This window comes from Physella acuta, unplaced genomic scaffold (genome assembly GCF_028476545.2).
Source record: "Physella acuta isolate Inbredline_101_S28 unplaced genomic scaffold, ASM2847654v3 ptg001653l, whole genome shotgun sequence".
NCBI classification, from domain to species: domain Eukaryota; kingdom Metazoa; phylum Mollusca; class Gastropoda; family Physidae; genus Physella; species Physella acuta.
The window spans coordinates 94,943-121,733 of record NW_026733167.1 but is presented as its reverse complement, the minus strand read 5'-3'; the positions used below and the strand labels follow the sequence as shown (position 1 = coordinate 121,733).

At 37.7% G+C, this 26,791-nt stretch overlaps 2 protein-coding genes across 4 annotated transcripts in view; one reads left to right on the top strand and one right to left on the bottom strand.

Annotated features, from left to right (window-relative positions):
• Positions 1–3,920, bottom strand: part of LOC131929580 (uncharacterized) — a 38,034-nt gene extending 34,114 nt beyond the window's left edge. For both annotated transcript variants that reach the window (XR_009383980.1, XM_059285861.1), the window contains exon 1: positions 3,802–3,920. The gene's annotated coding sequence lies outside the window, so the exon portion shown is untranslated. The remainder of the gene's footprint in view (positions 1–3,801) is intronic.
• Positions 3,921–14,909: 10,989 nt separating this feature from the next.
• LOC131929589 (uridylate-specific endoribonuclease C-like) lies at positions 14,910–25,931 on the top strand. Of its 2 annotated transcripts, XM_059285874.1 has the most exons (6): positions 14,910–15,043; positions 21,899–22,015; positions 22,467–22,611; positions 23,478–23,677; positions 24,781–25,010; positions 25,661–25,931. In XM_059285874.1, exons 1-6 carry the CDS (start codon positions 14,968–14,970, stop codon positions 25,877–25,879), a joined length of 987 nt encoding a protein of 328 aa, XP_059141857.1. In that variant the 5' UTR covers positions 14,910–14,967; the 3' UTR covers positions 25,880–25,931. The 2 variants fall into 2 exon arrangements, with proteins under 2 accessions (XP_059141857.1, XP_059141858.1); XM_059285875.1 differs by lacking the exon at positions 21,899–22,015 and having other exon boundaries at positions 14,915–15,043.
• Positions 25,932–26,791: the final 860 nt, after the last annotated feature.

Here is a 26,791-nt window from a genome sequence, read left to right as displayed (position 1 = left end):
GGGCGAATTCCCCCCGAAGAGATGCCTGGAAGAAACTCTGTATACGATGACAAACTATCAATAGTTTGCTTTAATGTTAAGTAAATATATCTCTAGCCAGATCAGAAGCTAAGCACATCACTATGGAATGTTCTTGTACTTTCATTTAATTAAAAGCTCATTATGACTCTTGCAAGTACGAATCTAGATACCGTACTGATCGTATAAGTGCGATACCGAGTGTCAGGAAAATATTAACTTGAACAACGGGCAGTGGCGTCAGAATGCGATGGCGTGGAGTGGGGGACACCATCCTAGGGGATGATTATACAGGGAAATATTTTAGTCTTCTTCTTCTTCGTTCTTAATTGTAATATTGGAAGTATTACATGTTATCTTGTTATGCGCAATATGGGTAATTGATTCTGATTTCACCCTGTTTTTAAAAGTTTTTATTTAACTCACTTCCTCTGTCGTCAGTCTGTCTAGATCGAAACGCCCGTGGAAATTGCAGGCACTTCTAACTGACAGATACGGTTAGTAGTTGGTACGTGGGTTTATTTTTTACTTTATTTTTTTTTATTTATTAATTATTATTTTTAAAATTAGTTTTAACAGCGTTTATCAATCTCACAACAAACCATAAGACAGCAATTGTTTGATTTTAGACCTTTATATCATAGAATAGATGATGACCTCAGCTATCGAGCCTCATCTGCCCGGGGGTTCGAACTCGGGACTTTTCAGTTTACCTTACCGACTCGATCACGATGGCCCCTATAATTCTAATGAGAAGCTTAATGTTCCAGTTAGTTTAATAGCTTGTTTAAGTGAGATATATTATTAGGCACTGTGTGACATCATACGGAACGAATGGAGGCATCAATGTACCCTCAGAGTATGAGATACATACAGTCGATGGCGGAGACGGGGTGACAACCTTGGTTACCAAACGGTGTGTCACCCGACCTTGTGACGCCACTGTTAATGATCCATCTGAACCCACTAACCAGGAATAGCGCTCTATCACCCGACCACACCATTATTAAAAAAAAAATCTGTTCTCTCTTTTCCTGTCTATTATTCCACAAGAAATTTTATTTTAAATAATTGCTTTCAAACAATGTAATTAATAAATAGGACACTAATTAATTTTCGACTCATCTGCAAATAAACTAAACGCCGTCGTCTTCATAAATGTCAAAATAAAGCCAAATCGAGATTCCATCGTGAATATATCATAGTTAGGTCAGATTCAAGATATCGGTTAAGATCAGGACTAGGTTTAACGAGTATTTCTTCCAGACTTTTTTCTCCGGGGGAGCACTTGAAATTTTCGGGCGGTAGTAGACTTTCTTCGGGGGGGATATATATTTTCTATATAAATTTCATTTCGCTCGGGGGGGGGGGGGGGGGACAGACTTTCTTCCCCCCCCCCCCCCCCCGATGAGATTCATGGAAGAAACTCTGGGTTTAACTTTAGTGTAGGGGTACTCCCAAACCAATAGATTCAATGTAAATGGTGTCGACATTAGAATATTTACCAAACATCATTAGTCGTCTGCGTGTGTTTCACCCCAGGCTAGACCACGCCCCTCTGCTACACTCCATCATGACGTAAATTAGCAGGCCTACCCTCCCTCTCCCCCCTCCCCTCCCCACGCTAATCATCGGCCTAAATATCATGTTTATACCTAACGAAATGTCACGGCTCAGTTTGGTGCAAATACGTAACTCATTATGTAAGACGAGCTTTCTATTGTAATCTATCGTGATACATACGTAGCGAATTTTTTTCCCTCTGTATTTCTGAGTGGGATGAAATTTTTGCTCAATACAAAAGAATGTTTTTCATTTTGATACAATCAGTTAATTGTCTAAACTATGTGTGGCTATTTTTCTCACTGTATGACTCTTAGTCCTTTTTCTCATTTTCTCTCTTTGTATCTTTGTCTCCCACTCTCCTTCTCAAATTTTCACCGCCTATCTCCTGTTATCTTTCTCTTCCTTACTTACTATCCATGTCTCTATCCCCATCTGTCTGCCTCTCTTATTCTCACACCATCTCAATCTCTCTCAGTCTCTATCTCTATCATTCTGTCACCACTCTCTCTCTCATTCCGTCTCTCCCTCTATCTACACACCTCCCCCCTCTCCGCTTACCCCAGTTGTATTGTGTAAGTGCATGACACAAATGTTAAACGGTAGCACATGTAACCAGTACAACACACCAGGAGCGACTAGCTCTCGAAGGTCTGGGGTTTGCAACCTTAACAGCAGACAATGTGTGCACACGTCGGTAAACTATTCAATGGCGGGACATTGTCGTCTGGCTGATGGGACATTTAGATGGCCAAACTTGGATAATTGTCTAGCTGATGGGACATTTATATGGCCAAACTTGGACATACGTCTAGCTGATGGGATATTTACATGGCCAAACTTGGATGATTGTCTAACTGATGGGACATTTAGATGGCCAAACTTGGATGATTGTCTAACTGATGGGACATTTAGATGGCCAAACTTGGATGATTGTCTAACTGATGGGACATTTAGATGGCCAAACTTGGACATACGTCTAGCTGATGGGATATTTACATGGCCAAACTTGGATGATTGTCTAACTGATGGGACATTTTGATGGCCAAACTTGGACATACGTCTAGCTGATGGGATATTTATGGCCACACAATAACAACCTTTACCATAACCCTAATCTTCACCCTTATCCTTACCTCTAAGTTTTACACAGGTAGATAAAGTAGAGTAAATATTTCTTTTCTGTCAAAAAATGTAATGTACTGAAAAATGTCATGACTTGTCTAGCCGGGAATAGAACTCGAGTCTTTAGCATTAGTCATCAACCGCTCGAATTACACCACCATAACCTACATACACAGTTTTTAAACCGTTTGTAACTAGTGCACTTCGTTGTTTTAAAAAAAACAACAACATAAAAGTTGATTCCACTAAAAATAACGGGACAAATCAGAGTCGGGTCGTCCGCATTTTTGAAAGAGAAAAATTTTAAACAATGTTATCACACTTAGAGAAGGCAGGAGAAGGGAGGAGAAGGGAGAAAAGAGGAAGATGTTACACAATCTTTGTCTCAATCAGTGTTTCTTTCAGACTTTTTTCTCCGGGACGGCAGTTGATATTTTCATGTGTGTGTGGGGGGGGGGGGGGGAGGTAGACAAACTTTTCCTGGGGGGAGAGGGGCGGAGACTCGTAAAAGTGTATATTTTCTACATAAATTCCATTTCGTTCAGTGGGGGGGGGGGGGGGGGGCGGTAGACTTTCTTCTGGGGGGGGGGGGAGTAACCCATCTCCCCTTCCCTGAAGAGATGCCTGGAAGAAACTGTTGTCACACTTAGAATGAGTGTTTCTTGGTTATTAAAATGGATGTCTAAATATTTGGGAGGTTCGATATATTTAAAATGATGTGTAATTTAAAAAAGAAACATGGATTTAGTCAATATAACCAATGTATTAATCTACAATCATAATCTAGCTTTTTTATTTTAAAAACATCAATTAATACCTTAACGAAGCGTATGCATAGACTTAAAGTTAAATAGCTGTATGCAATAAAATGATAATTGATTATTACTTCCTTTTTTAAAGATAACGTCATTGATCAGAACAGTAAACCATGCTCAAGGTTATTTTTATTTTCACGTTCATTCCGTTTACAGCAATAAAGTTTAATTTTTTTTCGAGCAAATGCATACACAAAAATTAACACATGATGTTCAGTATTACAGTAAATAAAAACAAAAAACCTACATAAGATGGGTAACGAATGCTGAATGTACAAACCTGTATCCAGCTAAACACATCCAAGCAAGACACTTCAGTGTGAGCGCTCACGACCTTCTACACAGGGGGAAACACACACAGCACACACGTCTAACCTACTCCTGCCTTGACCCCCGCTTCCACAGCGCTGGGAGAGTCTACAGGCACTGGTACCGCATTCTTACCTATACTGTAAGACGGTGTTTCTACACCTCGCAAAGGGGAGTAATATTTACCTGCTGCAAGGGGAGATTACTGGGATAATAAGGTTTTAAAATACATTTAAAATTGACTCAATTAATTCAAAGTGTTATGAGCGCTGATTAAATTTTAAAACGATTACGTTAGAATTTTGTCATTTGGCACAATTGTTCTTATTGAACATTTGATTTTGGTTTATCTTTATGAAACAAAATTGCGTTTCAACATTTGTAAGTTTTCATTCAATGGTTATAAGTTTTAAAGTATCTGAATTCTAAAAATAAAAATCTTTTAATATTTTATTTTGTATCAACACTTATTTAAATTGATACTTCATTTTAAGAAGTAAACATTTTTTAACTTAACGAAAATAAGTTATGAAAAAGTATTTCTTGCAGACAATTTTAGTTATTACTTCCCTTATACAACTAAAGTAGGTAATTTTCTAGAATGGTGTATTGTTTTGATACAGTCAGTATAATTTATGTTAATTAGTTAATTGACGCATTATATAAATACAATCAACTTTTTTTTGCTTTGATATTTTTTATTTTATCAATGTTTTGAGATATAGGCCTATAAGGGTACCAAAAATGAGTACCTGAGTAATTTTAGGGAAGGTAAAGGTGGCTGGTCATAATGCTGACCACAACATCCCTTCGTATAATGAGGTCACAAAAACGTATGAACCCTGCTTCGCCTGTTCCATAGATAGTACGATTAGAATGCGTACTTTACTTTACATTTATATACGTCTATTTTTTTAGTGGTCCATACATTTAGTTCATATAGGCCTAGATCTACTGATTTGCAAACCTTCAGTTAGAACAATATTTCCTTTTACTTTTTAATTACGGGACTTTTAATTACGAGACGAATATTTTATCCTCCAGTAAAGTTTAGAACACCCAACGACTAATTATGTGTCTTTATATTAATCTCATCTAATTAAGAGCAAACATTAAGTGGTACAGTTTAAAGATTAATAATTATTTTCGTCTTCTGAGTATTGTATTTCTACATCAGCGAACTCGAAGTTAGGCATATTTATATACATCAAAGCTCTTAACAAGCCTAGTTAAAATATCGTGTTCGTCTTTACCAGAAGCAGTTGTATTGCTACCTCTAACATAGTTAAAATATCGTGTTCGTCTTTTTAACTCAGAAGCAGTTGTATTGCTACCTTCAGCCTAGTTGAAATATCATGTTCGTCTTTACCAGAAGCAGTTGTATTGCTACCTCCAGCCTAGTTAAAATATCGTGTTTCTCTTTACCAGCAGAGTTGTATTGCTACCTCTAGCCTTGTTAAAATATCTAGTTCGTCTTTACCAGAACCAGTTGTATTGCTACCTCCAGCCTAGTTAAAATATCGTGTTTCTCTTTACCAGAAGCAGTTGTATTGCTACCTCTAACATAGTTAAAATATCGTGTTCGTCTTTACCAGAAGCAGTTGTATTGCTACCTCCAGCCTAGTTAAAATATCGTGTTCGTCTTTACCAGAACCAGTTGTATTGCTACCTCCAGCCTAGTTAAAATATCGTGTTATTTTTTACCAGAAACAGTTGTATTGCTACCTCCAGCCTAGTTAAAATATCGTGTTATTTTTTACCAGAAACAGTTGTATTGCTACCTCCAGCCTAGTTAAAATATCGTGTTATTTTTTACCAGAAACAGTTGTATTGCTACCTCCAGCCTAGTTAAAATATCGTGTTATTTTTTACCAGAAACAGTTGTATTGCTACCTCTATCATAGTTAAAATATCGTGTTCGTCTTTACCAGAAACAGTTGTATTGCTACCTCCAGCCTAGTTAAAATATCGTGTTATTTGTTACCAGAAACAGTTGTATTGCTACCTCTATCATAGTTAAAATATCGTGTTATTTTTTACCAGAAACAGTTGTATTGCTACCTCCAGCCTAGTTAAAATATCGTGTTATTTGTTACCAGAAACAGTTGTATTGCTACCTCTATCATAGTTAAAATATCGTGTTCGTCTTTACCAGAAACAGTTGTATTGCTACCTCCAGCCTAGTTAAAATATCGTGTTATTTGTTACCAGAAACAGTTGTATTGCTACCTCTATCATAGTTAAAATATCGTGTTCGTCTTTACCAGAAGCAGTTGTATTGCTACCTCCAGCCTAGTTAAAATATCGTGTTTCTCTTTACCAGCAGAGTTGTATTGCTACCTCTAGCCTTGTTAAAATATCTAGTTCGTCTTTACCAGAAGCAGTTGTATTGCTACCTCTAGCCTAGTTAAAATATCGTATTCGTCTTTAACAGAAGCAGTTGTATTGCTACCTCTAACATAGTTAAAATATCGTGTTCGTCTTTACCAGAAGCAGTTGTATTGCTACCTCCAGCCTAGTTAAAATATCGTGTTCGTCTTTACCAGAAGCAGTTGTATTGCTACCTCCAGCCTAGTTAAAATATCGTGTTCGTCTTTACCAGAAGCAGTTGTATTGCTACCTCTAGCCTAGTTAAAATATCGTGTTCGTCTTTACCAGAAGTATTGCTACCTCTAACATAGTTAAAATATCGTGTTCGTCTTTACCAGAACCAGTTGTATTGCTACCTCTAGCCTAGTTAAAATATCGTGTTCATCATTACCAGAAGCAGTTGTATTGCTACCTGCAGCCTAGTTAAAATATCGTGTTCGTCTTTACCAGAACCAGTTGTATTGCTACCTCCAGCCTAGTTAAAATATCGTGTTCGTCTTTACCAGAACCAGTTGTATTGCTACCTCCAGCCTAGTTAAAATATCGTGTTCGTCTTTACCAGAAGCAGTTGTATTGCTACCTCTAACATAGTTAAAATATCGTGTTCGTCTTTACCAGAACCAGTTGTATTGCTACCTCTAGCCTAGTTAAAATATCGTGTTCGTCTTTACCAGAAGCAGTTGTATTGCTACCTCTAACATAGTTAAAATATCGTGTTCGTCTTTACCAGAACCAGTTGTATTGCTACCTCCAGCCTAGTTAAAATATCGTGTTCGTCTTTACCAGAACCAGTTGTATTGCTACCTCCAGCCTAGTTAAAATATCGTGTTCGTCTTTACCAGAAGCAGTTGTATTGCTACCTCTAACATAGTTAAAATATCTAGTTCGTCTTTACCAGAAGCAGTTGTATTGCTACCTCCAGCCTAGTTAAAATATCGTGTTCGTCTTTACCAGAAGCAGTTGTATTGCTACCTCTAACATAGTTAAAATATCGTGTTCATCATTACCAGAAGCAGTTGTATTGCTACCTGCAGCCTAGTTAAAATATCGTGTTTCTCTTTACCAGAACCAGTTGTATTGCTACCTCCAGCCTAGTTAAAATATCGTGTTCGTCTTTACCAGAACCAGTTGTATTGCTACCTCTAGCCTAGTTAAAATATCGTGTTCGTCTTTACCAGAACCAGTTGTATTGCTACCTCTAACATAGTTAAAATATCGTGTTCGTCTTTACCAGAACCAGTTGTATTGCTACCTCCAGCCTAGTTAAAATATCGTGTTCGTCTTTACCAGAAGCATTTGTATTGCTACCTCTAGCCTAGTTAAAATATCGTGTTCGTCTTTACCAGAACCAGTTGTATTGCTACCTCTAACATAGTTAAAATATCGTGTTCGTCTTTACCAGAAGCAGTTGTATTGCTACCTCTAGCCTAGTTAAAATATCGTGTTCGTCTTTACCAGAACCAGTTGTATTGCTACCTCCAGCCTAGTTAAAATATCGTGTTCGTCTTTACCAGAAGCATTTGTATTGCTACCTCTAGCCTAGTTAAAATATCGTGTTCGTCTTTACCAGAACCAGTTGTATTGCTACCTCTAACATAGTTAAAATATCGTGTTCGTCTTTACCAGAACCAGTTGTATTGCTACCTCTAACATAGTTAAAATATCGTGTTCGTCTTTACCAGAACCAGTTGTATTGCTACCTCCAGCCTAGTTAAAATATCGTGTTCGTCTTTACCAGAAGCATTTGTATTGCTACCTCTAGCCTAGTTAAAATATCGTGTTCGTCTTTACCAGAAGCAGTTGTATTGCTACCTCTAACATAGTTAAAATATCGTGTTCGTCTTTACCAGAACCAGTTGTATTGCTACCTCTAACATAGTTAAAATATCGTGTTCGTCTTTACCAGAACCAGTTGTATTGCTACCTCCAGCCTAGTTAAAATATCGTGTTCGTCTTTACCAGAAGCAGTTGTATTGCTACCTCTAGCCTAGTTAAAATATCGTGTTCGTCTTTACCAGAACCAGTTGTATTGCTACCTCTAACATAGTTAAAATATCGTGTTCGTCTTTACCAGAACCAGTTGTATTGCTACCTCCAGCCTAGTTAAAATATCGTGTTCGTCTTTACCAGAAGCATTTGTATTGCTACCTCTAGCCTAGTTAAAATATCGTGTTCGTCTTTACCAGAACCAGTTGTATTGCTACCTCTAACATAGTTAAAATATCGTGTTCGTCTTTACCAGAACCAGTTGTATTGCTACCTCCAGCCTAGTTAAAATATCGTGTTCGTCTTTACCAGAAGCATTTGTATTGCTACCTCTAGCCTAGTTAAAATATCGTGTTCGTCTTTACCAGAAGCAATTGTATTGCTACCTCTAGCCTTGTTAAAATATCGTGTTCGTCTTTACCAGAACCAGTTGTATTGCTACCTCTAACATAGTTAAAATATCGTGTTCGTCTTTACCAGAACCGGTTGTATTGCTACCTCCAGCCTAGTTAAAATATCGTGTTCGTCTTTACCAGAAGCAGTTGTATTGCTACCTCTAGCCTAGTTAAAATATCGTGTTCGTCTTTACCAGAACCAGTTGTATTGCTACCTCTAACATAGTTAAAATATCGTGTTCGTCTTTACCAGAACCAGTTGTATTGCTACCTCCAGCCTAGTTAAAATATCGTGTTCGTCTTTACCAGAAGCATTTGTATTGCTACCTCTAGCCTAGTTAAAATATCGTGTTCGTCTTTACCAGAAGCAATTGTATTGCTACCTCTAGCCTTGTTAAAATATCGTGTTCGTCTTTTTAAACCAGAAGTTGTATTGCGACGTCTAACAACAAACAAAGCTGTTTTTATGCTTTTGGTTGTTGTTGCGACACTGCAGATTAATTTTAAGCGTGTCTGGTAAGCTGTTAAGCTAATGGAAGTAAGTCCAGAGAATGTATTGCTTTTTTAATGGGATTGACTTGACATTAGTCGTACACTTTACAAAGGCAGGGAAGAATAAAGTATGGCTAGAAAAGATAAAAGTAGGGTAGAAAGGATAAATTAAGGCAAGAAAATTTAAAGAAAAGCTATATAAAGTGAATTTAGCAAAAATAAAGTTCCCTAAGTAAAGACAAGCAAAGGCCGGAAAGGATAAAGTAAGAAGTAAGGATAGTGTAAAAAAAGAAACGATAAAGTTGGATAAAGATAGGATACATAGTACTCTTAACAGAGATTTTGTTAAGAATGGATAAAGTAAGTATAACACTTGTAGCAACAAAGTAATGATTTTATTATCATTACTGACTAATGACAAACGACTACATTATTTTCATTTTAAAAAAATTATTACAACCACAATTAATCCAACTTAAGATGCAAAGCATTACCAAAAGCCCCATGTCTATTGTTTAACAAATAGTGTCATGTAAAATCGATTCCAATAAATACGAATAGAACAATGTATTGGCATGTCAGAAAACAAAAATAACACCCACATCGATAAAAGAACATCTAACAAAGACCTTGCAATACATAGAACTAATATCAGCGATATGGGGTATGAACAGCAATAAAAATCGATATACGCACAATAAAATAAAATAAACAAAGAATGCAACGTGATTTATTTATGAATAGGCCTATTGTTGTATAAATTTAAAACATTTTAAGCAATGTTGGAACATTTTAAGGGACGACATGGTCGTGTGGTAAACCACTCAACTTTTAGCCCAAAGATCTCGAGTTCCGGGCGCGTCCGTTGGATTCCTCTGAGTCTACTCAGCCCTAATAAGTACCAGACTCACATTTGTAAGTATAGGCGTCTGGACCAGAGGCGTAACGAGGGGGGGGGGGGGCGGGGGGGGGGGGCTACGTCCCCGGGCGCCGACCTTAAGGGGGGGGTGCAAATGAAAAGTTCGAGGGGGGGGTGCAAATCACAGTGCTAACCACAAAATACGTAAAGGAACTGTACGTATCAGTGAATTTAGTTTGTTATTTCAGGCAATGGATTTTGTTTTAGTTGTATAAACAGAACCACTCCTACTATTTTAAACAGACGTATTGAAATTAATACCTTTATAAGCTAGCTAATTCTGATATTAAAAAGCTCTGTAAAACAATATTTTCTTGTAAGCTTTCCAAATAATATTAGATGTTTTACAAAACACAAACAGGCTAATATCCGAGTGTACATGCCATACATATTGACAAGAAATAGCCTACTGAAATACATGGGAGGAAATACCATCAAATGTTAACAATTAAACAAGTTTAAAGATTAAATGAAGAACATTTGCAAATACACAAGACTTGATAAAATATAAATTTAAAAACTCAATTTATGGACTGTTACAGATGTTTTCAAAGTGATAACATTTACATCCGTGATGTTCAATGCGTGCGCCAGATCACAACAGAATTTGCCGCCGATATAAATCAGAAATTTACCTCGCGTCACCAGAACATAGTGGTTAACTGTCCTGTTCTGGACGCGTGACTCAAGGGTCAGCTTCTTTCCTGATTTCCAGGCGCCGTTAACTTTTGTCAACAGGATGACTTCTAGCTTGCCCGTTCTTTTGATGGGTGACAGCACCATTTTTAAGTTGTAATTGTTCCAGTTTACTATAATGTACAGGGTGAAGCCTACATCAATACCATACTGGGCTGATACGTAGATCTAAGATAAACAAAACATAATTTGAAATTCAAAGTTAATAATTGCGGAGCATGGTGTTTTATATATATATATATATATATATATATATATATATATATATATATATATATATATATATATATATATATATATATATATATATATATATATATATATATATATGTCTATATGTAATATATATATATATATATATATATATATATATAAATGTATATGTGTAATATATATATATATATATTTATATATATATATATATATATATATATATATATATATATACATCTAGAACACTGACGCTTCTACAAATGCTGTTAATGTGTTTGCTTATGTCCAACACTCAGCGCTTTATGTTGTGTACCAGTAATGAAGCAGGTATGGTCGCATGTATGGCCGGAATAGAAAATCTCCAAAAACTCTAGGCTAAGAGACTGACCACGGTGTATGTGAAAACAGAGGCGTAGAGGCGTAGCGAGGGGGGGGGGGTTGTGGACCGCACCGGGTGACACCATTTAGTGGGTGACACCAAGGCAAAAAATAGCAAAATATATAGAACAAACAACCCATCAACTACTTACCATAGACCCAGCAGAGAGGCCCTGTACTTCCGTCTGTTTTTCTGTTCCTGGTCGCAACTTCCATTCAAATTTTCGGGGAAGAAAAACAGACGAAGTCTTACTGAAATCCATACCCGACACGCCTACATCAGAGCAAGGGAAGCAACTCTGACTGCTGTAGTTGTAACCGATCTTGAAACTCTGGGAAATATATTTCCTGACACAACCTAATGCTGTGCTAGCTTTTTCTGTTGGGTTGGGCAGACATCCTTTGAAGTAAACACCAGAGAGCTCTTGCCATTTTTTTTTGCATTGTGTCGTAGTTTTCGTTTTATCGCATGCTTTAATGTTGATAGACGAGACTGAGACTGCTATGGATATAGCCAGGCAATACACTTTTACAAACATTGTTAACAATGCTAAATAAATGGCAATATGTCTTTTTAATTGTGCCACTATTGCCACGCTAAACTACTCAGCTGTTCATTTGTTAGGTACCTTCGTCAACCGAAATAGGAATATTATTTTGATCTCACTATAGATGACTTTAAATATGAAAAAGCAATTGTCGCCTATCGACTAATTTGCACAAACTGTTTATGTAGACTTAAACAAAATTATTTGCTTGTTAATTCTCTACCTTTTTATTTGAAAATAAACCAAGTTAGTAACACATTTCTAAACACATAGCCTCCCCTGTTTGACCCAACCTGGCACTATTTCTATCAAGTTCCATACAACCTGCGATTTACCATAGCTGGAACCGGGTGTGCTAATCAATGCTAAGAGACGAGAACTAGACTGCTATTCGTGCAACCAGACAATGATTTTATAAATATTGGTAATCAATTTAACTTTATCCAAGTACTGTTCTATAAAGTGACAAGTACTGTTCTATAAAGTACCAAGTACTGTTCTATAAAGTACCAAGTACTGTTCTATAAAGCACCAAGCACTGTTCTATAAAGTACCAAGTACTGTTCTATAAAGTACCAAGTACTGTTGTATAAAGTGCCAAGTACTGTTCTATAAAGTACCAAGCACTGTTCTATAAAGTACCAAGCACTGTTCTATAAAGTGCCAAGTACTGTTGTATAAAGTACCAAGCACTGTTCTATAAAGTACCAAGCACTGTTCTATAAAGTACCAAGCACTGTTCTATAAAGTACCAAGTACTGTTCTACAGAGAACCAAGCACTGTTCTATAAATTTCAACAGTACTTGCAACATTGTGTTCTGATTTTATTCTCTGGAGATCTGCCCCTAATCTCCCTTAACCCTTGTGGTTAACCACTACGAATATACCCAGTGAGACAGTGTTATATCAGTATTGAAACTATACTTTCAAACTATTGGTGGGAGTCGGCGTGGTCGAGTCGGTAAAGCTCGTAGTTGCTAAATCGAAAAGTCTCGAGTTCGAAGCCTCGGACAGATGAGGCTCATTAGCTGGGGACAGCCACTCTTCTAGGAGAGAGAACTCCAAAAACAAACAACTGTTCTTTGTTGGACAAAGGCTATGGACGCAAATTCAAGGCTTATAACAAGTTGACCACGTAATAGGGGATACCTTCAACACTAAAATTAAGAACGAAGAAGAGTAAGAAGAAACTATTGTTCAAGAATTACTATCGATACATTTTGTTTATTCCTTTTTAAAAAATAATCGTTTATTATGGTTTTTTTTAGCAAGTTGGTGTGTTCTATAACTCTGGAGGGCACATGGCACTGTGCGCAACTAATGTATGTTGGACGTATCATACCAATTCTATGTTGACAAGGACCGATATTCCATTTACGTTTCTTACCAATGATTATATACTCTATGATCATCTGTGTTATATACATTTTTTATCTGAGTGTAATGGTGAAACACTTAGGAACATACTCGTTAGGCAGGTTTTCTTTAACTTTTTCTTACAATTATAGAAGAAAGCGTAATAACACTGATTTATTATTATGATGTCAATACAGAGGAACGTCGTAAAATACTGCTAATTGACAACAAGCATCCAAGACGAATTCGATATTTTTATATCCATTTTACACGGCTATATGTGTGTTTGCTGTATTACGTTACACGCGTTTGTATGTGTTTGATGTTTTACGTTACACGTTTTTATATGTGTTTGCTGTATTACGTTACACGGGTTTGTATGTGTTTGATGTTTTACGTTACACGTTTTTGTATGTGTTTGCTGTATTACGTTACACGTTTTTGTATGTGTGTTTGATGTTTTACGTTACACGTTTTGTATGTGTTTTGATGTTTTACGTTACACGTTTTGTATGTGTGTTATATGTTTTACGTTACACGTTTTTGTATGTGTGTTTGCTATATTACGCTACACGTTTTTTTGTATGTGTGTTTGATGTTTTAGGTGAACAAGTGGATGAGTGAGAGAGTTCACGTGCACAGTTTATTTGAGTGAGTAGATTGCACACTCAATCAATGTGTAACAGGAGCGTGTCAACAGATGTGTAGGTGGGTTGGCTTGGCTATTATGTGGACATGTCAGATGGGTTGGATAGTTTGTAACTGTTTACAGATTCATTGTGCTTTCATACAATTGTAGGATTTATATAATCTATTTGTATAAACAGGAAGGCGGGCACCGACCCTAAGGGGGGCGCCAAATTGGATAGGGCAGATGAGGCTCGTTTAGCTGGGGACAGCCACTCTTCTAGGAGAGACAACTCCAAAATCAAATAACTGCTTCCTTGTAGTTTGTTCTTGGTTGGACAAAGGCTGGAAGCAAATCCAAAAAGAAAAGCAGGCTGAAATCGGAGTCAATGGCCTCAATGGCGCATAACCAGTTGACACGTAATCCTTAAATGTAATGGAAGCATGGTCGAGTCGGCAAAAAGCTCATGGTTGCTAAATTCGAAAAGAAATTCTCGAGTTCAAACCCTCTTGCAGATAAGGCTCGACCCCTTCCAACATTAAAAATTAAGAACGAAGAAAAAGAAGAAAAAGGATAGGATTTAAAAAAGCTCGTTTTGAGCTGCATTCCTGCATTATGCACAGTCACATTTCAGGAAATAGACTTTTACTTTGCTCTCCTGTTGGTTTAACTGTTATCTACATCAATCTTGTGATATTATAATTAAACCAAACCAAAAAGAGGAGGGGGAGGGGCGTTTTTTCGCCAACGAGGTTAACTATATTTTAATACCATGAAGGGGGCGAAAATTTGATAGTTCGCCCTGGGCGCCGGATTGGATCACAACGCCTCTGGCAGGAGTTTGTCTTGAGGGTGGAAGTTTAAACTATTTTGACAATTAAACATACGGCCATATATAATGTATGTCCATGAGTGTAGCACTTCCACATAAACCAACCCTAGCATTGTCGCAACCCTAAAGAATCCACGAGTGTAACACATCCACATAAACTCGCTCTGGCATTGTTTCAACCTTCAAGATTAGCTAACCACCAAAATCTAAGAATTCAGACCATATACCGCAGGGGTCATTAAGAAAGATAAGCGCGCCTATATAAACTCAGTTGTGTGCATGCTGAGAAGAGTTCACGTGACGTCGTCTCTACTGCTCACACCATGACCCCCTGTACTGTGTTCCTTCTCGTCTTGCAGACGACCTTTATTGTGTCACGTGCTTTTCTGGTCGATGACGGTATGTGAGACAGTTATTTTTAGTTTCTGATGTAGTGTTTGGTCTTTTTTCTTCTTCTTCTTCGTTATTAATTTTAGTGTTGGAAGATATTCTCTTCAAAACAATTATTACTTGTCAACTGGTTATGCGCAATATAGGCCGTTGAATCCGATTTCAGCCTGTTTTTCTTTTTGGGTTTGCTTCCATAGCATTTGTCCAACCAAGAACAAACTACAAGGCAGCAGTTGTTTGATTTTGGAGTTGTCTTTCGTAGATGAATGGCTTTCCTCAGCTAACGAGCCTCATCTGCCCGAGGGTTCGAACTCGAGACTTTTCGGTTCAGCAACCATGAGCTTAGCCGATATTGATAAAGTTTGGTCAATATTGTTATAGTTTGGTCACGATTGTCATCGTTTGTTCAACATTGTCAAAGTTTGGTAAATATATTGTATAGTTTCGTTGATATTGTTATAGTTGGTCAATATTGTCATAATTTGGTAAATATATTATTGTAGTTTGGTCAATATTGTCTGGTTTGGTCAATATTGTCATACAACATTGTCAAAGTTTGGTAAATATATTGTACAGTTTGATTAATATTGTTATAGTTTGGTCAAAATTGTCATACTTTGGTAAATATATTGTTGTAGTTTGGTGAATATTGTCATAGAACATTGTCATAGTTTGGTAAATATATTGTTATAGTTTTGTAAATATTGTTATAGCTTGGTCAATTGTGTTATGTTTGCTCAATATTGTTATAGTTTGGTCAATATTGTCATAGTTTGATAAATATTTTGTTATAACTTTGTCAATGGTGTTATAGCTTTGTTGTTTGTTGTTTCGTCAATATTGTTTTATAGTTTGGTCAGTATTAGCTTACGCCTACAATAACATCTTCTCCATACAAATTGAAAACTAAAAACGCTTTATTTTATGACTATTTTAATCTATGTTAATGGCTTGGGTGTGTGTGTGGGGGGGGGGGGGGGCGGATGTTTAATATATATTGACTTTCCATAACTTTTGTTTCATAACTAGTGGGGGCTTTAGCTTTTGTAAGTAACTTCTTGTGTTAAGGGGATAGGCTCCGGAAAAAAAAACACTTCGTAATTAATAAGCCTTTTTATATAATTAAATGAGGGCACTTGACGGAAATTATTTGCATGCATCGGGGACTCTTTAAAAAATATGATTGCCATGGCAACGGCGGCCTTCTTGAAAAACAAACCTTTTGTGAAGGTCTCAAGGTTAAAAAACAACGTCATATATATTGATCATATTATCATTGATCTTTCTTTTACTAACTCTAATAGAGTCAGGTGGATAATGTCTGTAACAAAAAAAAAGCGAATGCATTTTTTTTTCGACTTTATTTATAACGTCATGAGCCGAGGTGACATAAAATGGTGAACTCTACTTTACTTGCCCCATGGACCTAGTTAACACAATTAAGGTAATTAGGGGGTCATCCATAAATGACGTCACGCTTTTTTTGACGATTTTTACCCCCCCCCCCCCTCCCCTCCGTCACACGTCGTCACAAAAAGCCAGACCCCCCCCCACACTAAAATGACGTCACACCTCAGCCTACAACCCCCTCAAAATAGCACTTGAATTATTTTTTTTTAAACAGCTATATTTTTCAAAATATCTTGTCTGAACTCTGTGAAAATAGAGTATTTTAACCCCCCCCCTCCCCCTAAATGTGTGACGTCATTTATGGACGACCCCTTACATTGATAACAATTAATATCCGGGCACCAACAAACACACGAAAGGAATAGTGTGGTCAACCGAGCTTACTGAATTTTCTTCAGACTTTTTTTTCGTGGGGGAGGGGGGTACTTGAAAATTTCAGGGGGGGGGGGGGCGGACTACATTTTAGGAGGGGGAGTGGACACTGGTAAAAGTTTATATTTTCTATATAAATTCCATTTCGTATGGGGGAGGGGGGGTTGGAAGACTTTCTTTGGGGGGTGGGGGGGCGGAACTCTGCATGCTTACTTTTCTCTAACGCGGGTCAGGTACTTATCTCTGGACTCAGAGAAATCCTACAATTCGACAAACGTTGTTTAAAGTACTTTAAAATGAGCAAGTAGTTGGGACAGTTTTCAATTGTAGTTTGTTAAAAAATTCAGGAAGTTACACACCGGGTATCGTGTATTGTCAGGTACCATCACCCATGCCACTAGACTCAAGTTACTAAGGGCTCGTTCCAGAGGCGTATCCAGGTTTTCACTTTGCTGAAAATGGCCAGAGGGGGAGCGGCCGCTCCCCCTGCTCCCCCCCTGCGTACGCTACTGGCTCGTTCATAAATGACGTCACACTAGTAGGGGGAGGGGGTCCGTAATTTTGTGACGGTGTGTGATGAGGGGGAGGGGGGGGGGGGTTCAGATGGTGCGACGTCACACTTTTGCATTATAAAAAAGCAATGTTAGAAAACTAATTTTAGACGTTATTTTGCATTTTAGAAAACTGTTTTAATAAATTGTAATAGAAGTTGATTAAAATACTCTATGTCGACAGAATTCAGACAAGATTTTGGAAAAATATCGATGTTTTAAGAGAAATTTGACTGCGATTTTTAAGGGGCGGGGGGGGGGGGGGGGTTGTAGGCGGAGGTGTGACGTCATTTTAGGGGAGAGGGGGGGGGGCTTTTTGTGACGATGTGTGACGGAGGGGATGGGGGGAGGGGGGGAGGTAAAAATCGTCAAAAAAGCGTGACGACATTTATGGATGACCCCTAAGACTGTTAGTAAAAGTAGGATCAATGATTATATGGCCGACATATATAGATATATGTTAGTTAGAACTCCAAAAAAGGTTATTTTTTCAAGATGGCCGCCTTGCCATGGCAACCATATTTTCAGACGAGTCCCTGACGCATGCAAATATTTTCCCTTAAGTACCTTAACTAATATATAAACAAATAAATAAAAAATGCTCATTATTTTTTAAAAATTACCTTTTTTTTCTGGAGCCTACCCCCTTAAATTTTAATTATTTAAAAAAAAAAGTAAATTTACGTTTTATCAAAAAATATGATCATAGCTTAAAATGATTCGTGAAAAGCTTGGTAGTTGATTGGTATAAAACTTTAATTTTTTATGTTCTAGCTTTCAAATTTACTTAAAATGTTATGTTTTATTTATTTTACAGATATATTTAATTTCTTTAATTTTCTAATAAAACACTTCGTGTCGACGGGGTAAAATATTCGGTCACCATCTGTCTATTTTGACCCATTAATTGGATTCGACCTACTTCAATGATTAAACTCCACTCACTAATTAACGTAACAGTGCTTAAGTAATTAGAACATCTTATCTGATTAAAATTACGAGGTAATAATCGTGACTGGAAAAGATAACAGATGAAATGTAGTTTTGTTATAGTTTGGCATTCTTCGGAAATGTTAAATTTAGAATCGTGCTTTAGAATGTTCAACATTTTTTAGTCAAATTTATTTATAATGCCTACTTGGTAATCTATAATTTTAACATTTTTTTTTCGGGCAAACGGCCTTCGGATAAGAGGCTTACGGGCATTTGTCCAATGCGGGTTAGTGTCCATTCGGGCATTTGTCCCATTCGGGTTAGTGTCCATTCGGGCATTTGTCTCATTCGGGCAAGTGTCTTTCGGGAAAAGGGCCTTCGGGAATTTGTCGTGGACCCGTGTTTCAAATCGTCATTAGCGATGCTCGCGTGATAGCATCATCGTATTCTTTGTTTCATCATCTTGTCATCTGTTCGCCTTCAAGCGCAAGACAAATGGGCAGATACAGTAGAGTCCATCTGCTTCAATGACTGCGGCATACAGGGGAATAATGTGGTCAACACTTTGACCAGCCGCCTTAGTTTCCCAAATCAGGTACCAATCAGAGCTGAGTGTATTTTGGGACATCTTATAGATTTAAGTCTCATAATCAAGATTGGGACTTTTCTGTTTAGCGGTGTGACCTTATTCCCAGATCTTTAGTATTGAGCAATTTAAAGTTTCAATAGGTACCTGACTCAAGGAAACTAAGGCAACTGGGCACAGTGCTGACCGAGGTAATTGAGACAGATGAACTCTAACTCATCTGCTCTATGTGTCTTGAACACGAACGGGGAAAAAAGATGAAATCATATAAGGGGTCGTCCATAAATGACGTCACACTCGTAGGGGGGAGGGGGGTCGGTAATTTTGTGATGGTGTGTGATGAGGGGGAAGGGGGCGGGGGGTCAGATGGTGCGACGTCACACTTTTGCATTATAAAAAAGCAATGTTAGAAAACGAATTATAGATCTAGACGTTAATTTGCGTTTCAGAAAACTGTTTTAATAAATTGTAATATGAATTGATTAAAGAGAGTTCAGACAAGATTTTGGAAAAATATCGATGTTTTTAAAAAAAATTCAACTGCAATTTTGAGGGGGGTTGTAGGCAAGGTGTGCCGTCATTTTAGGGGGGGGTCTGGCTTTTTGTGACGATGTGTGACGGAGAGGAGGGGGGGAGGTAAAATTCGTCAAAAAAAGCGTGTCGTCATTTGTGGATGGCCCCTGAAGGGGTCGGCGTGGGCGAATCGGTAAAGCTCATGGTTTCTAAACAGAACAGTCTCAAGTTCAAACCCTCGGGCAGATGAGGCTTTAAGATATATAGTGTCTAGAGTGTCTGTGTACTTTATCGGTTGTTGTCCAAGGTCCGAGCGTGTAGTTAAGCGTGTGTTCATGTGTGTAGTCAATTGTGTATTTAAGCGTGTGTTCATGCAAGTGTGTTCATGCGTGTAGTTTAGCGTGTGTTCATGCGTGTAGTTTAGCGTGTGTTCATGCGTGTAGTTAAGCGTGTGTTCATGCGTGTAGTTTAGCGTGTGTTCATGCGTGTAGTTACGCGTGTGTTCATGCGTGTAGTTTAGCGTGTGTTCATGCGTGTAGTTTAGCGTGTGTTCATGCGTGTAGTTAAGCGTGTGTTCATGCGTGTAGTTAAGCGTGTGTTCATGCGTGTAGTTAAGCGTGTGTTCATGCGTGTAGTTTAGCGTGTGTTCATGCGTGTAGTTAAGCGTGTGTTCATGCGTGTAGTTAAGCGTGCACCCCATAGCACACAGCGCCTGAGATTTTTTATAATCTTTCCATCTGCCTGACATGATTTCGCCCTTACTAGATAAAAACAAAAAAAAATAATAATAAAAAAAAAAAAATAAAATAAAAAATAAACAACACTCGTCAACAATTAGCACTGTGTTGCCTAATAAAACACTCGTAATATCGACATTTTTTCATGATCACTATGGTGATTAAGAATTACGTTGCTGATTGATACAGAACTTGGACTAGATAACAGCTGTGTTTTAAAATATACACTTTTTTTTAACTATGCATTTTTTTATGAATGTGTCTCTATGTACATACAAGACGTGAAATAAATAAAACTATTGAATGCAAGTTTTGTGATGTTCCCATTGAATTCGAATATGTGATGTTGCCATTAATGTAAACTGATACTTCAAATTATATGTGCTTTTATATAATTATGTATACGTTTTTCTGATATTCCCAATAAATATTTGTTTGTGATGTTCCTATATAAATTAATGTATCCTAATAGTTCATTAATACTAATAGTTTCGCTGTCTGTCTGTCTATCTGACAAGAACGCTCTGTCTGACAAGAACGCTCTAGAGAAAACACAAGCAATTTAAAAACTCTCACAGTGAAACGAAAGACGAAGTATGACGTCGACACATTTAGCACAGAGTAGAAAATAATCTCAAACCGGAGAGTAAACATTGAATAAAAAGGAAATTTTGTCTTATCTAAGTGGTTTGCGTGAAGAGTTTCTTTCATACAATTCTTCGGGTAGGGGCGAAGCCCCACCCCCGCGTAAGAACGTCTGAGCCCCCCCCCCTCCCCAACTCAAAAGAAATTTCTTCATCGATACTCTATAATAAAATTACCGCCTAATTAATGTGTCTAATCTAAAAAGTGGTTTTCTCGCAATTTCTTTAATGCAATTCTTCGCGTAGTGGCTAAGCGCGACACCAGTGTTTCTTTCAGACTTTTTCCTCCCCGGAGAGGGGTGGGGGTACTTGAAATTTTCGGGGGCGGGGGTAGAATTTTCGGGGAGGGGGCGGACACTGGAAAAAGTATATAATTATATTTCGTTGAATGGGGGGGGGGGGTGGTGTGTGGGGTGGGTGAGGGTGGGAGGGGTGGGGGTGGGGGTGGTGTGTGTGGGGGGGTGGGTTGGTTTTAGTTTAGAGAAAAGAGACAGCACTATCAACCTAGCGCCCGGTGTATCCTTCCTCAACGGGCCATTTTTCTCGTATAATACATATTTTTGATGTTCTCTTATATAAATATTTCTAATATTTCCAAGAAATACTTGAGTAGTTCCCATAACACGTGTTTTTTATTTCCACAAGGAATATATTAGTGATGTTCCAAAAAATATGTATGTTATACCCATATATACATATCTGTGCTGTCCTCATTAAATACGTTTGTGTGATGTCATATTAGTAAATGTGATATTTTCATAAAAGAATATTTATAATGTTAAAAGACGTAATCGTGATGGTTTATGAATAAATGTTTGTAATGTTCCCAACACAAATGTTTGTAATGTTCCCAACACAAATGTTTGTAATGTTCCCTACATCAAATGTTTGTAATGTTCCCAAAGACAAATATTTGTAATGTTCCCAGAAACAAATGTATGTAATGTTCCCAAATCAAATGCTAGTAATGTTCCCACATTTTTTTAATGTTCCCATAGACGAATGTTTGTAATGTTCCCCAAAACCAAAGTTTTGTAATGTTCACAAAGACGAATGTTTGTAATGTTCCCAAATCAAATACTTGTAATTTTCCCATAAACAAACTGATGATGTTCCAGCCACATGCCAGAACAGATGTGGATCTCTGCTGGATGCCTCTAAACCCTGTCAGTGCAACTCTGCCTGTGTCAGATACAACGACTGTTGTGCTGATTATGTGGCATTGTGTACTGGAGGTACATTATACCTTTTGACATTTCATTATAATTTGCAACTTGGTACTAAAAAAATACATTAACTACACCATTAACTGAATGATTCAACGTAACTAAAATTAGGCACTCTCGTAATTACTGTTTTAGTCGCTTAAAAAACATACTATTGTAAGATGTTTAAAAATTTGACAACTAATTTGAGTACATTTGAAATCGAAACAATTTAAAAAAAAAATTAAATTGAATTACATAGTGTATTTTCAATAGTTGTATATCAAAGCCGTCAATTTAAAAAAAAAGTAATTAATATTTATGTATTTATTTTTAAAATACTTAAAAGCTATAGATCTAGATCCGTTTGTTTTATCAATTTTTTAAAGACTTTTATTTTGTTTCGTTTTTTATCAAAACCTGAATGAATCCCTAATTTAATGATATTTAACGCACATGTTGACACGTCTGTCACCCGCAGGTGCCACAGGTAGCTGTGTCAGTCTGACTGCCATCTCTGAGGATCTCTGGGCCAGTGATGTCAACAGGATGTCAGCGTCTGATGTCACTGTCAACTACCAGACCAAAGTGCCAGATGGCACGACCACTGACAAGTCGACTCAAAAGTTAGTTTTTGTTGAATGTTTGTGTCACGCAATATAGTTTTAATTTGTTTTAAAAATTAGCTTTAGGGTTAAAGTTAAACAACGTGTATTAATTTATATAAATAAAACAATGATTTCATTTTAATTAACATAAAATAAGATTGGGGACTATCTTCGGTTAAAAAAGTTATTTTTACAATTTTTTAAAACTTTTTTTTTTAAAGAAACAACAGAAAACAACAGCAAATTTATAAATCACTGTTAAATTTAGCCTATTCGTTTGTCGTCAATTATTCTAAAAAATAATATCATTAATTGCAAATTGTGTTACTGCTACCTAGCCAAAATTCAGATCTAAACCTTTAGCTTCCTTTTTTTTTTTGGATTTGTAAAACCTACATAAGATAAATTTTTACCCCTAAGCGGAACAACCAAAAAAAAAAAAATACTAACGACAAAACAAAGCAACACGAGTTACAGGAAAAACAAATGATTTTGCCAGATTTAAAACATGGTGTCTCTTTTTCCATTTTATACGCCAGTCGTCCAGCTGATTTTGCCAGTTACAGTAACATAATTTGTTTATTTTATTCATACCCCAGGTTGTTTATCTTGTAAATTTCTCATCACACCCCAGGTTGTTTACCTATGTAAATTTCTCATTACACCCCAGGTTGTTTACCTATGTAAATTTCTCATTACAACCCAGGTTGTTTACCATGTAAATTTCTCATTACACCCCAGGTTGTTTACCTTGTAAATTTCTCATTACACCCCAGGTTGTTTACCTATGTAAATTTCTCATTACACCCCAGGTTGTTTACCTATGTAAATTTCTCATTACACCCCAGGTTGTTTACCTATGTAAATTTCTCATTACACCCCAGGTTGTTTACCTATGTAAATGAGGCTAAACTTGGATCTGGCACCTACAAGCTGCTGTCAAATCTGATGAACAACTACGATCCAGTCAAAGGTGCCAGAGAGACGGCCACAACAGCTGAACTTGCTGAAGACAACGCCTTTTTAGACGCCATCCTGGCCACCACAGTCATGACAAAACTACTCAACTATCTCACTTGCAAGGGTAAATGAGCCTGTTTTAAGGATAGAATATACGGATTTTTTCGATAAAAATATTTTTTTGCTCTTAATTTTTTAAATTTCTAAATTCAGTAGTAACGCCATATAGCTATCTATTCTGAACGTTTCATACTTCTAAAGCCAACGGTTATCGATTTAATGCGATGTGGAACATGATAGCACCCCCCCCCCCCTATTCCCCTCGATCACATTTTCTCAGTATTACGCGGGCATCGCCTATCTATCAGCGAGTATTACATCTTTTATTACCAGCAAGACACCATAAACTATACATTAATCTATAGGCCAAACACGCTGATATCGTGACCTTTTTTCTTTGTTTTAAAGGTTTTTTTTCTAACGTGTAAAATTTGACATCTAGCACCATATATGGGTATACACGTAAAAGTAATGATAGGGAAAATGTTTTACCACTGAGGTAGGGAGCATTATGTGCCATTCCCCCACCCCCAACGGTAAAGATTCCATTGTGCCTCTGAATGCGAGCCTTTGTAGCGCTAATGATATAACATTTTCCTGGCCTTAGGTTTAATTACAAACTTTGATACCTGTATCGAAAACATAAATTTCTCCTTGCCTCAGTTTTGGTGACTTTCTGTACCAGTATCTAACAAATACATTTCTACCTGCCTCAGGTGTGGTGATCCTCAGAGGCGTAGCGAGGGGGGGGGGGGAGGGGGCGGGGGTTGCGGACCGCACCGGGTGACAACATTTAGGGGGGGTGACACCAGGGCAAAAAAATAGCAAAATATGCAGAGAAAAATGATAAATAGTGTTTTAAGAGGTGCAAATCGTAAGTTTCAGGGAAGCGGAAGTGCATATCGAAAGTTTGATGGGGATGCAAATCGAAAATTTGAAAGTTTGTCCCCGGGAAGTGTCGCTACGCCTCTGGGGGGGGGGGGGGGGTGGCACCATTAAGTGCCGCACCGGGTGACACCCGACCTCGCTACGCCACTGGTGATCCTATATCTAAGAAATAAATTTCTCCTTGTCTCTGGTTTGATGACCCTGTATCTAAAACATAGATTTCTACCTGCCTAAGGTTTGGTGGTCCTGTATCTAACAAATAAATGTTTACCTCCTCAGGTTTAGTGACCAGCCAGGCCGCTCTCAGGACGGTACTTAAGAAACACTGGTTTGACTTCTACGCCCGTAGCGGCACTGGAACTATCCTGGACACGAGTGGGTTCGAACACGTCATTGTGGGCGAGTACAAGGACGGCACCTCGGTCAACGGCTTCCACAACTGGGTGTCTTTCTACGAGAAGGAGAAGGCTGGGTCATTGAACTACTTCGGATATGTGTCTCAGGCTAATGTAAGTTGTTTTTTTTTGTTCCAGTATTCAAAGTTAGTTATTCATTCAAATTTACCAGTTTTAGCTAGTTAAATTGTAATTGATATTTGGGTGCAATTCATCTGATAAGTTTATTAGAAGTGGTTCGGAGGTAGAGCGCTCGATTTCTAATCTAAAATCCACGAGTTCGGATCCCAGACTCAAGTTTGTTATCTGCCATGCTCGGATAGGCGCCTAACTCACGGGGTACGTAATAGGGCTGGTAAGTAGGTCACCAACTAATTCTACTGCTTAACAAAACCTGCAAGAGCCATGGAACTGGTTGGTGACCTACTTACCAGCTCTATTGCGACTTGACTTAGTGCGGAACTAAACATCATGTTTGCTTTTATGAAAAGTTATGAGTAGGTACATAAATTCGTCATTTAAATCATATAATAACATTTTAATTATACTGTCAACATTTTTCCTCAGCCGTCCATCATAGGTGTTTATTTTTTCTTGTTTTCCTCAGCCGTCCATCATAGGTGTTTATTTTTTCTTGTTTTCCTCAGCCGTCCATCATAGGTGTTTATTTTTTTCTTGTATTCTCTCAGCCGTCCATCATAGGTGTTTATTTTTTCCCCTCAGCCGTCCATCATAGGTGTTTATTATTTCTTGTATTTCCTCAGCCGTCCATCATAGGTGCCGCCTTCTCATGGGACAACAGAGTGAAAACTTTGGGCAGTTTTTTCATCGGTGTAAGCCCCGAGTTTGAGCTGGCCATTTACTCCCTTTGTTTCCTGTCCCACCCTGGGGGCGTCTGCAACATCTCCCTCAACGGAAGTCCCGTCAGGATAGTTTCCTACAGCAAAGATGGACACATTGCCACGGCCTACGTCGCTGCTTAATAAGTCTAGAGTTATTTAATAAACTAGTGCGAAAGTACTATTTAAATCTTTACTAATAATTGTGTTTGTTTAATCGTTTTTTAATAATTTTTCATCTGTCTAAAATAACCAAATACATTTTATCCCAAACACCCTACTTGGGAATGTTTTGTGTCATGAAAAATATATAATTCACTTTCGACTAGATCTACATAGCATTATATTCTCTGTTAAATTCTGAAGTTGAATACCTTAAATAGCATATAAGCCAACGTCTCGCTGTAGACGCTACTGTCTTGGTAATGTGATAGATTTGACACACACTCGGAAAGTCAATAACTTGCAGAAAGTAGACTACCTGCAGAAACAAAAAGTAGACCACCTGAAGAAAGTAGACTACCTGCACTCTGCAGAAAGTAGACTACCTGCAGAAAGTAGACTACCTGCAGAAAGTAGACTACCTGCAGAAAGTAGACTACCTGCAAAAAGTAGAATACCTGCAGAAAGTAGACTACCTGCAGAAAGTAGACTACCTGCAGTAAGTAGACTACCTGCAGAAAAAAGACCACCTGCAGAAAGTACACTACCTGCAGACACAGAAAGTAGACAACCTGCAGACACAGATAGTAGACAACCTGCAGAAATTAGATACGTGCAGTAAGTAGACTACCTGCAGAAAGTAGACTACCTGCATAAAGTAGACTACTTGCAGAAAGTACACCACCTGTAGAAAGTAGACTATCTGCAGTGGACAACCTAATTAGGACAACCAAAGCATCACAGACCTATATGGGTGGTTAAAAAAATGTATACGAGGAATGTAAAGTCAACAGGATCGAACCCAAAGTAAATATTAGACTCAAACGACGTCGTAAACTTGAGGTGACGGGTGTTCTATTTATAGTAGCGCAATTAACTTCCGTGTTCATTGCA